This window comes from Pinus tabuliformis, chromosome 7, assembly GCF_031772625.1.
Source record: "Pinus tabuliformis cultivar Carrire ecotype Pingquan chromosome 7, CPIR1, whole genome shotgun sequence".
In the NCBI taxonomy this organism is placed as follows: Eukaryota; Viridiplantae; Streptophyta; class Pinopsida; order Pinales; family Pinaceae; genus Pinus; species Pinus tabuliformis.
This window is the reverse complement of record NC_142293.1, coordinates 489849460-489861593: the sequence shown is the minus strand read 5'-3', so window position 1 is coordinate 489861593 and position 12134 is coordinate 489849460. Positions and strand designations below refer to the sequence as shown.

The 12134-nt window shown below is 42.2% G+C and overlaps 1 protein-coding gene across 1 annotated transcript; it reads right to left on the bottom strand.

Moving 5' to 3' along the window:
- Window positions 1-5460: 5460 nt before the first annotated feature.
- Window positions 5461-11844, bottom strand: LOC149248168 (UDP-glycosyltransferase 85A1-like). Its single transcript, XM_089447974.1, has 4 exons — window positions 11283-11844; window positions 6068-6273; window positions 5811-5975; window positions 5461-5706 (listed from the first exon to the last, which is right to left on the bottom strand). Exons 1-4 carry the CDS (start codon window positions 11842-11844, stop codon window positions 5461-5463), a joined length of 1179 nt encoding a protein of 392 aa, XP_089304100.1.
- Window positions 11845-12134: the final 290 nt, after the last annotated feature.

Here is a 12134-nt window from a genome sequence, read left to right as displayed (position 1 = left end):
CTGTTTCTTAGAAGCCCATGAAATGGCTCCTGAACCCATGTGAAAGAGATAACCGGAAGTGCTTTTCTGATCGTCTACACTTCCAACCCAATCACTATCAATGTATCCAATCAAATTTGAACATTCTGAGATAGTATATAAAATGCCAAACCTTTTTGTACCTTTAACATACCTCAGAATTCTTTTTGCTGCCTGCCAATGTGCTTCCTTTGGCCTCTCCATGAATCTGGAAATTAAACTAACAACAAACATTATATCTAGCCTAGTTGTAGTTAAATACATAAGGCTGCCAACTATGCTCTTATACAAGCTAGGATCAAAATCCTTGCTGTTGTCCTCTTTGCTGAGTTTTAATCCCATTACTGTGGGAGTGATTGCTGCCTTGCACTCTTGCATATGGAATCTTTCCAACACTTCATTTACATATTTTTCCTGTGAGATAAAAATCCCATTTTCATTTTGATCTACTTCAATTCCTAAGAAGTATCTCAGCAAACCCATGTCAGTCATTTCAAATTCTTCTTTCATGACTGCTTTGAAATTTTCAATAAGATTAACATCATTACCTGTAAAAATCACATCATCAACATATAACACAACAATTAGCAATTTACCATCCTTTTCTTTGATGTAGACGGTGGGTTCTCCCTCACATTTTTCAAATCCATTCTCTAGTAGATAGGAATCTATCCTACTGTACCATGCTCTTGGCACTTGCTTCAGCCCATAAAAAGCTTTCTTCAATCTGCACACTTTGTGCTCTTGGCCTTTCTCCTCATAGCCTGGAGGTTGCTTAATGTAAAGCTCTTCCATTAACACTCCATTTAGGAATGTTGACTTCACGTCCATTTGGTAAACTTTCCACTTGTTTTGAGCTGCTATGGATAGCACTGCTCTCACGGTTTCCATTCTTGCAACCGGTGCAAAAGTCTCCTCATAATCTCTCCCATACTGTTGCTTGTATCCCTTGACAACCAGCCTTGCCTTGTGTCTTTCTATTTTGCCTTCAGCATTGCTCTTGGTCTTGTAGACCCATTTAACTCCAATGACTTCTTTACCTTTTGGTAGCTCAACCAAATCCCATGTCTTGTTTCTTTCTATGGCATTCATCTCCTCATCCATAGCTTCTATCCATTTCTTATCTTTAATTGCATCTTCGAAATGAATAGGGTCATCAACATGACAATACAAAGCAAACAAGGAATTCATTCCTTCATCATAAATATCACTTAAATTTCTGAATTTCTTACCTCTTTCATTCGGTGTGCAAGTGCTTGAAGATGCACTTGAATTTCCTCCTTGTGGTGTGCTTGGAGAAGCACTTTCATTTCTCCTCAAGGGTGTCTCTTGCTGTCCTTGTGTTGGTGTTGCTGTTTGGGGATGTATTTCAACCATCTCCTCATCATCTTCATCATGAGACAAACAGTTTTTAACATTCACTGTTTTCTCTATGCTTCCATCCCAAGCTTCCTCCTCAATGAACTGAACATCTCTACTCACAAAAAAATTCTTGGTAGATGGGATATACAACCTGTAAGCTTCGGATTCCTCACTGTATCCAATGAAAATGCATTTCTCCCCTTTGCTGTCCAACTTCCTCCTTAGCTGATCTAGAATGTGTGCATAAGCCACACATCCAAAAACTTTCATGTGGGTGACTCGTTGCTTTCTCCCACTCCATGCTTCTTCCGGCACTTTGTTCATCACTGCTTTTGTAGGACACCTATTCAAAATATATACTGCACAGTGTACAACTTCAGCCCAATAATCATTTGGCAAATGCTTTGCCTTCAACATGCTCCTCGCCATATCCATGATGGTCCTATTCTTCCTTTCAGCTACTCCATTTTGCTGCGGGGTGTACCTAGCTGTGAATTGCTTATGTATTCCATTTTCTCTACAAAACCGTAGGAATTCTTTGGAGATATACTCACCTCCTCTGTCAGTTCTCAGAACTTTGATATGCAGCCCGCTTTGGTTTTCCACAAGTGCTTTGAAATTCCAAAATTTTTCAAACACTTCACTTTTGTTCTTCAGGAAATAAACCCAAGTTTTTCTTGTAAAATCATCAATGAATGTTAGAAAATATTGGCTGCCTGCTAGTGATGGAGTTTGCATCGGTCCACATAAATCTGAGTGAACAATTTCTAAGGGTGCTTTTGCCCTTATGCTTTTCCCTGATGGAAAACTTTCTCTTTGTTGTTTCCCCAAGATACAACCTTCACAAAGGCTGTCCGGTTTCTCTATCAATGGTAATCCTCTTACGATTCCTTTCCTGGTCAACAAGTTAAGACCTCCAAAGTTGAGATGTCCAAATCTCAAGTGCCACAACCAATTTTCATCCTTTGGTACGCTTTGGAAAGCCTCTTGGGTAACTGCTGCAATTACTTCTTTGTTTTTCAAATATGCCCTTATTCTGAGAGGGAACATCCTGTTCCTCGTCATCTTCACTTCAGCAATACATCTTTTGCTGGGTGCTCTATCCATGATGGTGCATACATCATTCTCAAAGAAAACATTGTACCCCTTTTGAACAAGTTGTCCAATACTCAAGAGGTTACACTTCATTCCAGGAATATAGTAGACATCTGCTATGGTTTTCTTTTCACCTTTCTTTGTAAATATTTTAACTTCTCCTTTTCCTATAACATAAATTTTACTATCAGTCCCAAGTGTGACTTGTGACTTCACATTCTGATCTAAAGCAGAAAAGAGGGCTATGTTTCCTGTCATATGGTTACTACAACTGGAATCTAGAAACCATATATCTTCACTATTTGTTTCAGCCATGTTACAAGCTAAAAACACATTATCTTGGCTGAAATTTTCTCTAGTGATATTTGCATTAGATCTATTACTTATATCATGCTGCTTCTTCCTACATTCATTGGCATAATGCCCATATTTTTTACAATAATAACATTGGACATTGGATTTTTCATACCTTTGTCCTTGAGCATGATGTTGTCCACATTGTTGGCTGCTGCCTTGGCCTTGGTTCTGATTTGGATTGTTGCCTCCTCTTTGAGCATTTGCTGGACTGTACCTTCCACCTTTGTTTTGGCTTCTGTCTCTTCCTCTCTTGTTTCCTCTGCCTTGACCTCTTCCTCTTCCAAAGGACATCTGGGTCTTGAAGGCTTGCTCTAGAGATGAGTTTTCATTTCTACTCAACCTCTGCTCATGTGTTATCAGTGATGCATGAAGTTCATCAACTGAAAAGTTTGAGAGATCCTTTGTCTTTTCTATGGTGGTGACAATCACATGGAACCTTGAGGGTAGGACTCTCAATATTTTCTCCACAATCCTCCTTTCTTCAAGAGTCTCTCCATGAGTCCTTATCTGTGTGACTAGACCAATCACATGTGTGAAGAATGAGTCAATATTGTCCGACTCCTTCATGCACAGATTCTCAAAATCTTTCCTCAGCAACTGTAGTTTTGCAGTCTTCACTTTCTCCATGCCTTGATAGGTTTTCTTGAGAGTTTGCCATGCTTCTTTGGATGTCTTGGCTGCTGCTATCCTTGGAAACACACTCTCATGCACTGACTGATACAAAAATACGAGGGCTTTTGAATCCTTCTTCCTATTACTCTTCAATAGATCTTTCCCTGCCTGAGTTAACATATTAAACTCATTTTCATCTGTTGGTTCTTCAAAACCATCTTCAACTAATTCCCATAAATCTTGTGAGGCAAACAGGGCTCTCATGGTTATTGCCCAATAGTCATAGTTTTTCCCATTAAACTGTGGGAGCTGAGGATTAAAAATACCTATGCTAGTGCTTGTGCTAGCCATTCCTTGCATTCTCAGCTATGCTTCAAATATTGGACTGTGTATTTAAAATACTGATTGTTTCTTCAGCAGTAACACAAAAAAAACTTTGAGGAATACCTAGATTCTTTTGCCTGAGACTTCACTTTGCTGGAGAAGATTTACTGCTGCAACAAAGGAACCTTCCTTTAGCTTCTTTATCACCTTCAAAGAGCCTGGATCTGCTCTGATACCATGATGGAAATTTCTGGTAATTTCAAACACAAATTAACTGAACACAGAGTCAATGCTCTGTTTTTCTCCTCAGGTTCTTTTGCACAGGGAAGCCAAAAAAAAATTTCTGAGCAAAGCAGAGTTTCTCCACCAAAATAAACTTGTATTAATTCATAAAATGCCTGATACATATTTCTTCCTCTCTCTCAGAGGGATTCACCAAGAACTTTCACCAAAAACAAAATTACTCTGCCTCTTTTACAAATAATTTTACACTGTTGTGTAAAATCTTCATTCACTGCTATGTGAAAATTTTTTACATTCACTGCTGTAAAATAAAAATTTTCTTACATAGGTTTACTGCTGTAAAAGAAATTTTTCACATTCACTCCTGTGTGAAATTTTTCATTACATTCAAGCTGCTGGGTTTTCACATTACATATTCAATAAAAAAAATTACATTTGCATTCCCATTCATTTCAACAAACTACAAGCACCTGTAAAAAGGAATTCCAAATGTTCATTTGCTGCAAGTCTTTCTCCTTTTTCACACTGCTGTGCTATTCCCCTGGTTTTTTATTCGCTGCCGCGAACCCTTTCTCTTTTCATCCCGTGTGCTAAAAAACAAAAGGTCAACACCCAAAACAAAACTATATCGCATATATTTTTTATGTGTTAATACATGTCGTATGAAAACATAAAGTTTTTACCTAAAACTATGACACATTCATTTAATACATTAAAGTTAGAACTGGCGGTTAAATCAAAAAGGTTCAGGCAGCTTGAAAATAGATCCTGGTCCGTTGACTTAATCGGACGCATATCGCATGCTTAACTCACACAAACCAAATGATGTTTACCGGCCGGGAGTTTGGTGGTTTTCGAATCGTACACAGGACGCGTGTCACTTGGTCGGGGTGTTCGGAGGCCCTCTGACAAAAACAGCATTTGCCAATAGGTGGTGCGATATAAACTGGCGGTTTTGCTGGAATAAATGCGGGCGCAGGTGAAATTAATGTTTCAACAAATCTACCTACCATTCTAATGTGTAATTTCTGAATCAGCTGCAGCTATTCAAGCCATGAAATGGGGTGTTGATGATGATTATAATTAATATGTTCAACATCTAAAATATTTTTCTGCTAATGAATAATACTGGTCTTCTCATGTAGTAAAACGTGAGAGGTTTAAACCCTCGCCAAACATGTTCAGATACAAGGGGTTCCTGTAATGGAGGCATGCAATGGGTTAGAAAGAGTTTTGATAATCTCAAATACATTATTCTCAAATCTGGCAGGTGTTTAATGACATCTTCTAGAATCCAAGTCACATGGTTTCAATTTTGGATTCGTGAACTTTACTCATCGTCATGTCATTAACGAATGTGTTCAGGTTTACAAAAGAAGATCCTCCAGGGAGGACTGCCTTTGTTGCTGACTCCTTGACTTTGACAATGTTATCTCTAATCATCCTTCCTTATGCTGTTCTCATCACAACATCCTCCATCTCTTCTTTCGTGACCACCTTTTGGTCATCCACATCCACGTTTTCAAAATCCAGCCCGATCTTCCACACCTCCTTCGCGAATCTGCAGTTCAAAAACTGATCAGCATAATATAGCAATCCTACTACGGGAACTCCCATGCTCATGCTCTCCAACATAGAGTTCCATCCAAAGTGTGTGAGACATAATCCCACTGAAGCGTGGGCAAGTACTTTCACCTGTGGCGCCCACCTCACAAACACCTCACAAACATTGCCCGTTTCTTTTTTGTTCTTCAAAACCTGCAGGTAAAATCGCAGCTTCGCCTTCTGCAATATCTAACCGGATAACCCACAAGAAAGGTTGTCCGTAGCCCTCTAGCCCTAGTGCCAGCTGCTCCAGCTGTTGCTATGATTTGACAGCGATGCTTCTGAAGGAAATATATATAACTGATCCCATCTGTTGCATATCCAGCCATGACAGGCAACGCTCCTCCTCCTCCCACAAACTGCAGCCAGAAGACCGACCTTCTAAAAAATTTGGAAGAAAACGAGGTCCTATGGCCAAAGCAGGACAACCATTCAAAGCTAGTGTTGTTACTGCATCCCTCCCTTCCAGCTCCTCAAACGTGTTCACTAATGTGTAGTCCCCTTTAGTTTGCTTCTGTGATTCATGGAGACAGGCATTTAAAAGAATGTTGGATTGATCTTCAGCGCGGTAGAAGGATAGTAGATCTGTTGGCCTCAATGGTGGGATGTTGCCCGGAAGACAAGTGATGAGCTTTTCTGAATTTTTAGCTTCCTTTTCTGAAAAGGATACAAACTGTAGTTATTCTCTTTGCAGAGAAAATGATAATAATTGAATAAAATTATTATAGTAATCTTAAACCTTCACTGTGTCTGTAGGTTGGTTAAATGTGTCCTATTGTAACTTCAAAAAGATCACCAGCATCTAGTGTATATATAGGTATCAAGACAGACCAAACTTTTTATGATCCGGATTTAAACAGGAACGCAACAAATTACAGAGATAACCATATACAAAAAGATGCAGCGGAAATAATACTTCATTTCATTAATGGAAAATACTGAAATATGCTTACAACCAGAAATGGAAATAAACTAGCTAGGGCGATGGTAGCTTATCTCTGAGAAGAGATGTGGTGGCTACATGCCTCTGAACTGTTCGGAACTGTGTTACAATGAGGCTCGAAGGCCTATTTATTGTTGAGAAACAATGGAAAACCCTTCACATCCCGAAACCTAACCCTAGAAGATGAAACGCCAAATTGTGGGCCCCGTTTGGGTAAGTTGGTACATCAATTTCCCGGGGTCGTAACTTTGGCATACGATCTCCGTTTGACGCGTACGATAGCTCGTTAGAAATATCTATCCGAGTACTACCACTTTGGGAGGCAACATCGGTCAATGGACCCATGTTGCCCCAGATTCCCAAAAAAATGTCGTTTAGGGCCTCAAAACGGCTCCGGAAGTTCAGGACCCGAAAAACTGCTAAAAATAGTAAACTCTGCTACAATTTAGGAAACTGAAAAAGCTGAAAGAGATAGTTGTGGGGGTCCAAATGGGATAGGTGGGTGGCCACCAACATCCACCTGGATCATTCCTCCCCCCTTAGGAAGCAATGGTCTCCATTGCGTTGAGTTCCTCCATCTGCTGAACTTGTCGTGCAATCTCTGATGTGTCCAGTGATGGTGGGAAGCATGGTCGACGATGGTCCACATTGAACATTTGGTGCAAGCGAAGGAATGGAGGAATGATGTGCTCCAAAGCATTGTTCCCCATAGCCTTGGTACTGCTATAAGGACCATGTCGGAGTGGTCTGAGCTTCTGATGGGTTCTGGTAAGGCGTTCTCTCTGTCGATGCAACCAGACTTTGTTGCCCCCCTGAAACTTGTGTGGTACCCATGTGGGTGAGGAGAAGTTGTTCCTGTGTTTTGTCATGACCGTATCCCTTTGCTGCTGCTGCTGCATGGAGGAACCCTTTGCAGGGGTCATGGATGTAGCAACGATCTTCCCCTTATTTTGGGAGTGAGCCAGACAGATGAATTTCCTGGTCTGTGAGATGAGCTTGTTGCCTTTCTTAGCAGTGATCAAAGAGGTGGCGGTATGTGGGGCTACCTTCGGTATCCTGTATAATGAATCACCCAAAGAAATAATGACAGCGCGAGGCCTTGACTCATACACAGCATGTCGCCTCCACAAGTATGGCTGGCCTAATAGTACATCACAAACATCCAGAGGTGTAACATCACACAATACCTCGTCTATGAAGGGCTTGATGCTGTAGGGAAGGCGGCACTGCTGGCGAACTTTGAGATCTCGTCCTTCATGAAGCCACCCAATACTGTACGGCTGTGGGTGTGGTGTAGTCGGTAGGCCCAACCGCTTCATGACCTCTACTGAAATGAGGTTCTTTTGGCTGCCACTGTCGACAATGAATTGTAGCGGCGAACCCTTCACCCACATCTGTGAGTGGAAAAGACACTCCCCTTCCTCTGGATTTTCGGGCTCATCTTTCTGGATCTTGGCGGTGGCAACAGTGGCACTGGGATCCGCATCAATGATCTGCTTCCCTTTGTCATTACCCTTGTCAGGTTCTGGCTCAGGGTCAGAACATGCCTTTGATTCGGAAGCCTTCAACTCAGCCACCAGCCACTGCTTGGTCCGACACTCACTTGTGTTATGAGTGGGACTCTTGTGGAACTCACACCACTTTCCTGTGTCCTTCTTCGGCTTCGTGTTCTTTTCTTGCGGCTTCGACGGGTTGTCTTGGGTCACCCCGCCTTGGCTTTGTCCTTTGGGCTTCGGATTTGCAGATCCAAAGTCTCGCTTCTTCTGTTTGAACTCTTGCTCGATTTTGACAGCGTATCGGTATGCTGTGCCGAGTGAGGAGATGTTCAAGAACCCCATCTCTTCCTGGATGTATCTGTGTAGGTAGCCACGGTATTTGAGTACCAGATGCAGCTCAGAATCTTTGATACCCAACTGTGTGCGAAGGGTATGAAAAATGTTTGTGAACTCCGGCACATCTTGGTCTCGTCCCTGCCGCAGTGTGGTCCATTTGATGTATTTGTCCTCATAGCTTCCGACAGGGTAGTACTGCTCCTTGATGGCATCCCAGAAGTCATTCCAAGTGGGTGCGGCTGAAAATAGTGAGCCTGTACTTTCATCCTTCTGCTCGCAGTAGGTTTCCCACCAATCCTTAACATGGGGGGCTGCTTTGAGAAGAGCGAAAACAATCTTTTCCCGACTTGAAAATTCATGAACAGAAAAATACCCATCTAGCAGATTTAACCATTTATCTACGGCATCTGCGTCTATTTGTCCTTCGAAGATGGGGATTTCAAAATTAACTTGTACCTTAAACGGTGTGGCGTTTCCAGAGTCGCTATTGGAAGCCAATGCGTCGCCTCTAGGTAGCCGCTGAAGAATCTGCGCAAAGCTGTCCATCATCGCGTTCCTTTGCCGCTCGAGCGCTTCTTCGAGCAAGATTTTGATAGGATCTCCTGCCCCCTCGTCTTTCTTCTCATCCGCCATGGGAGGCCGTCGGGATTTGCGAGGCTGGTCTTGCAAAGGTTCAACCAGTTCAAGCCCTAACTCCTTATATCCCGACCTCGTTGGGGACATGCAAAGAAAAACAGAGAAAAAGCAGACCGCTCTGATACCACTGATCCGGATTTAAATAGGAACGCAACAAATTACAGAGATAACCATATACAAAAAGATGCAGCGGAAATAATACTTCATTTCATTAATGGAAAATACTGAAATATGCTTACAACCAGAAATGGAAATAAACCAGCTAGGGCGATGGTAGCTTATCTCTGAGAAGAGATGTGGTGGCTACATGCCTCTGAACTGTTCGGAACTGTGTTACAATGAGGCTCGAAGGCCTATTTATTGTTGAGAAACAATGGAAAACCCTTCACATCCCGAAACCTAACCCTAGAAGATGAAACGCCAAATTGTGGGCCCCGTTTGGGTAAATTGGTACATCAATTTCCCGGGGTCGTAACTTTGGCATACGATCTCCGTTTGACGCGTACGATAGCTCGTTAGAAAGATCTATCCGAGTACTACCACTTTGGGAGACAACATGGGTCCATGGACCCATGTTGCCCCAGATTCCCCAAAAAACGTCGTTTAGGGCCTCAAAACGGCTCCGGAAGTTCAGGACCTGAAAAACTGCTAAAAATAGTAAACTGTGCTACAATTTAGGAAACTGAAAAAGCTGAAAGAGACAGTTGTGGGGGTCCAAATGGGATAGGTGGGTGGCCACCAACATCCACCTGGATCATTTTACTTGTTCATTGGCCAAGTTCAACGGAGCAGTGTAAGTTTCCGAAAGCAAGCTCTTTAAATGACCAGCATCTAGTGTATATATAGGTATCAAGACAGACCAAACTTTTTACTTGTTCATTGGCCTAGTTCAACGGGGCAGTGTAAGTTTCCAAAAGCAGGCTCTTTAAGTTTCCAAAGTTGTGCTTTAGGACATCTAAAGAGGCAAGGAGAAATACACAACTGAGCGACTCATTAGGGTTATGGGCCACCACCTCATCCAGCTCTGCATCTTGGACATCTTCTCCCTCTCCTACCACTGCATCCTGTTCATGTTTTTCCTCTTCTCACGCAGTACAATCCCTCTGCTAGCTCTACCCCTTTGGCTATACATTTCCATCGCCCCTCTAGGCAACTGAACCCAGCTCCAAGTTTCCTTTATTGCACCACAAATCGAGTAATTCGCCACCCTTGGACGGCCAACTATCAAATTCCAGGGCTGAAAGCTTCGCACCTGCTTTGTAGGCGACCACCTTCAGCAAGGGCCCTCTCCCACTATAGAATTCGGGTTCTTGGTACCATGAGGACACCTCCCCAACCCCAACTTGCAGTGACCTGACAACCACCCTAATTACCTCATAAAAACTCTGGGGACACTAGACCACAGATCACACCCCCCCTCTAACACTGGTCACAACGATAAGGCCTCGAGGACTCTCACCCTCCTCCTACTCCAAATTTTCTAACCTTGTATTCCAAGTAAAAATAACAAAACCACTAACACTACTACAATATGCCTAGCGAACTCGAAAGCTTAGGCTACCCTTAGCAGGGAATGGAAAAATCTAGAGACCAACGCAGTTACAAAACGCCTCCCACTTGAAATGATGCAAAATCACAGTAAAGAAGATGAGATACCCATTTGGTGGACTTACCAAGCTGGCTGAATCCAAATACCAACTCCCATAGACCACTTATGTGAATACCATTCTCATGTCCCTCTATCCCTTGCACAACGTAGCCTCCAATTATCTTCCTCTCTAGGGTCATAGACCTGTCGTTAGTAGCCTCCAACATCGCATTCAAGAAATCCTTACTGGCAACAACATGTATCGCTTAAAGGCAAGTGCAAAGAAGTTTGGACAGGTTAGCGGCCTGCACAAACGCTTAGTTCTCTCTTCCACCTTCAAAAACACCCATGCCCGGAATTATTAACAACATCCACTCACCTACCTTATGCACATAAAAATTTAACTCCATTCATCACGAAACTTCCATGTTGGGGTTGTATGTATAGCACATGCAATTTCTACAAAGGTTCAATTCTCCTAGGTGGAGGCAGTGAATGCATTCGTTCCCCTCATCATTCCTTACCTCCACCCCATCATGGTAATAATATAAATTTTGATTTATATAATAAATAAATAAGAAAACAAAACCCTGAAATACCTTTAAAAAGGTTAACGCAAGATTCAGAGAATGTATATCCGATATTGATATGAAATAGAGAAACGTACCAGTCACTGGAATACGTCCCTCAGAAAGAAGTAAGTTGGCGTAGCATTGAGAAATGGAGGCAGCGGCACAAAAAGGCCAGAAGATAACCCTAGGCACTTTCATATTGCTTGCGACTTGCTCTGTGTAGGACATGAAGGCGTCTGTAATGATGAATGTGATGGGTGGAAATGATGGTGAATTGGCATTGATAGTGGTGAGGAGATCCTCCAAGGCGGGGCCTAAGTTTTGCAGCGCAGCAAGTAACTCGCTCGGGTTGGAGTTGCGGCCATGATTGGGCGGTAAACCATCAGAAATAGACAGAAATCGGATTTTTTGTCCCTGCTGCTCCCACTGAGGATCGTCTCTAGAAACAAGAGATTTATCGTCTTTTGAAGCTTCCGCCATGCGCTTCTGTGTCCAGTCAGTATTGACGAAAGTGACAAAAGATCCTCTTATAACCAGCAGTTGGGCCAAATTCATGAGAGCGTTTACATGACCCTGTGCAGGAGCTGGCACAATTACTGCATGCAGACCATGGTTCCCCTTTTGCTCCAACATATTCATATCAATATTGGCCGACATTATTCTTATCGTTTCCCTTAATTCATGGAGCTTCTGCAACATATTTTAGCTAAGATTACTGGTAAGGTTACGTTATCCCTGATCAACGCGGATGGGATGCTCCTCGACCTCAAGAGTCATTGTCATCAATCTATCAAATAATTCGGCAAAACTTGCCAATTACGTTTTCCTATATCGGTAAGATTTTAAATTGAAAAACTATATTTCATTTCCTATATAGTTATGCTCGTGTGTTCATTTTTTCTTTCTTCTTATGCAGATTTATGGGGTAATTGAAAAGATAAATATCT

What these genes read in the sequence shown, in the direction of transcription:
- LOC149248168 (XM_089447974.1), bottom strand. Translation starts at nt 11,844, where the DNA reads ATGTCGGCCAATATTGATATGAATATGTTGGAGCAAAAGGGGAACCAT. An exon ending in AGCTGGAAGGGAGGGATGCA is followed by an intron (nt 5,976 to 6,067) that starts GTAACAACACTA and finishes TTCTGGCTGCAG; the next exon opens with TTTGTGGGAGGAGGAGGAGC. An exon ending in CCTTTCTTGTGGGTTATCCG is followed by an intron (nt 5,707 to 5,810) that starts GTTAGATATTGC and finishes TGGGCGCCACAG; the next exon opens with GTGAAAGTACTTGCCCACGC.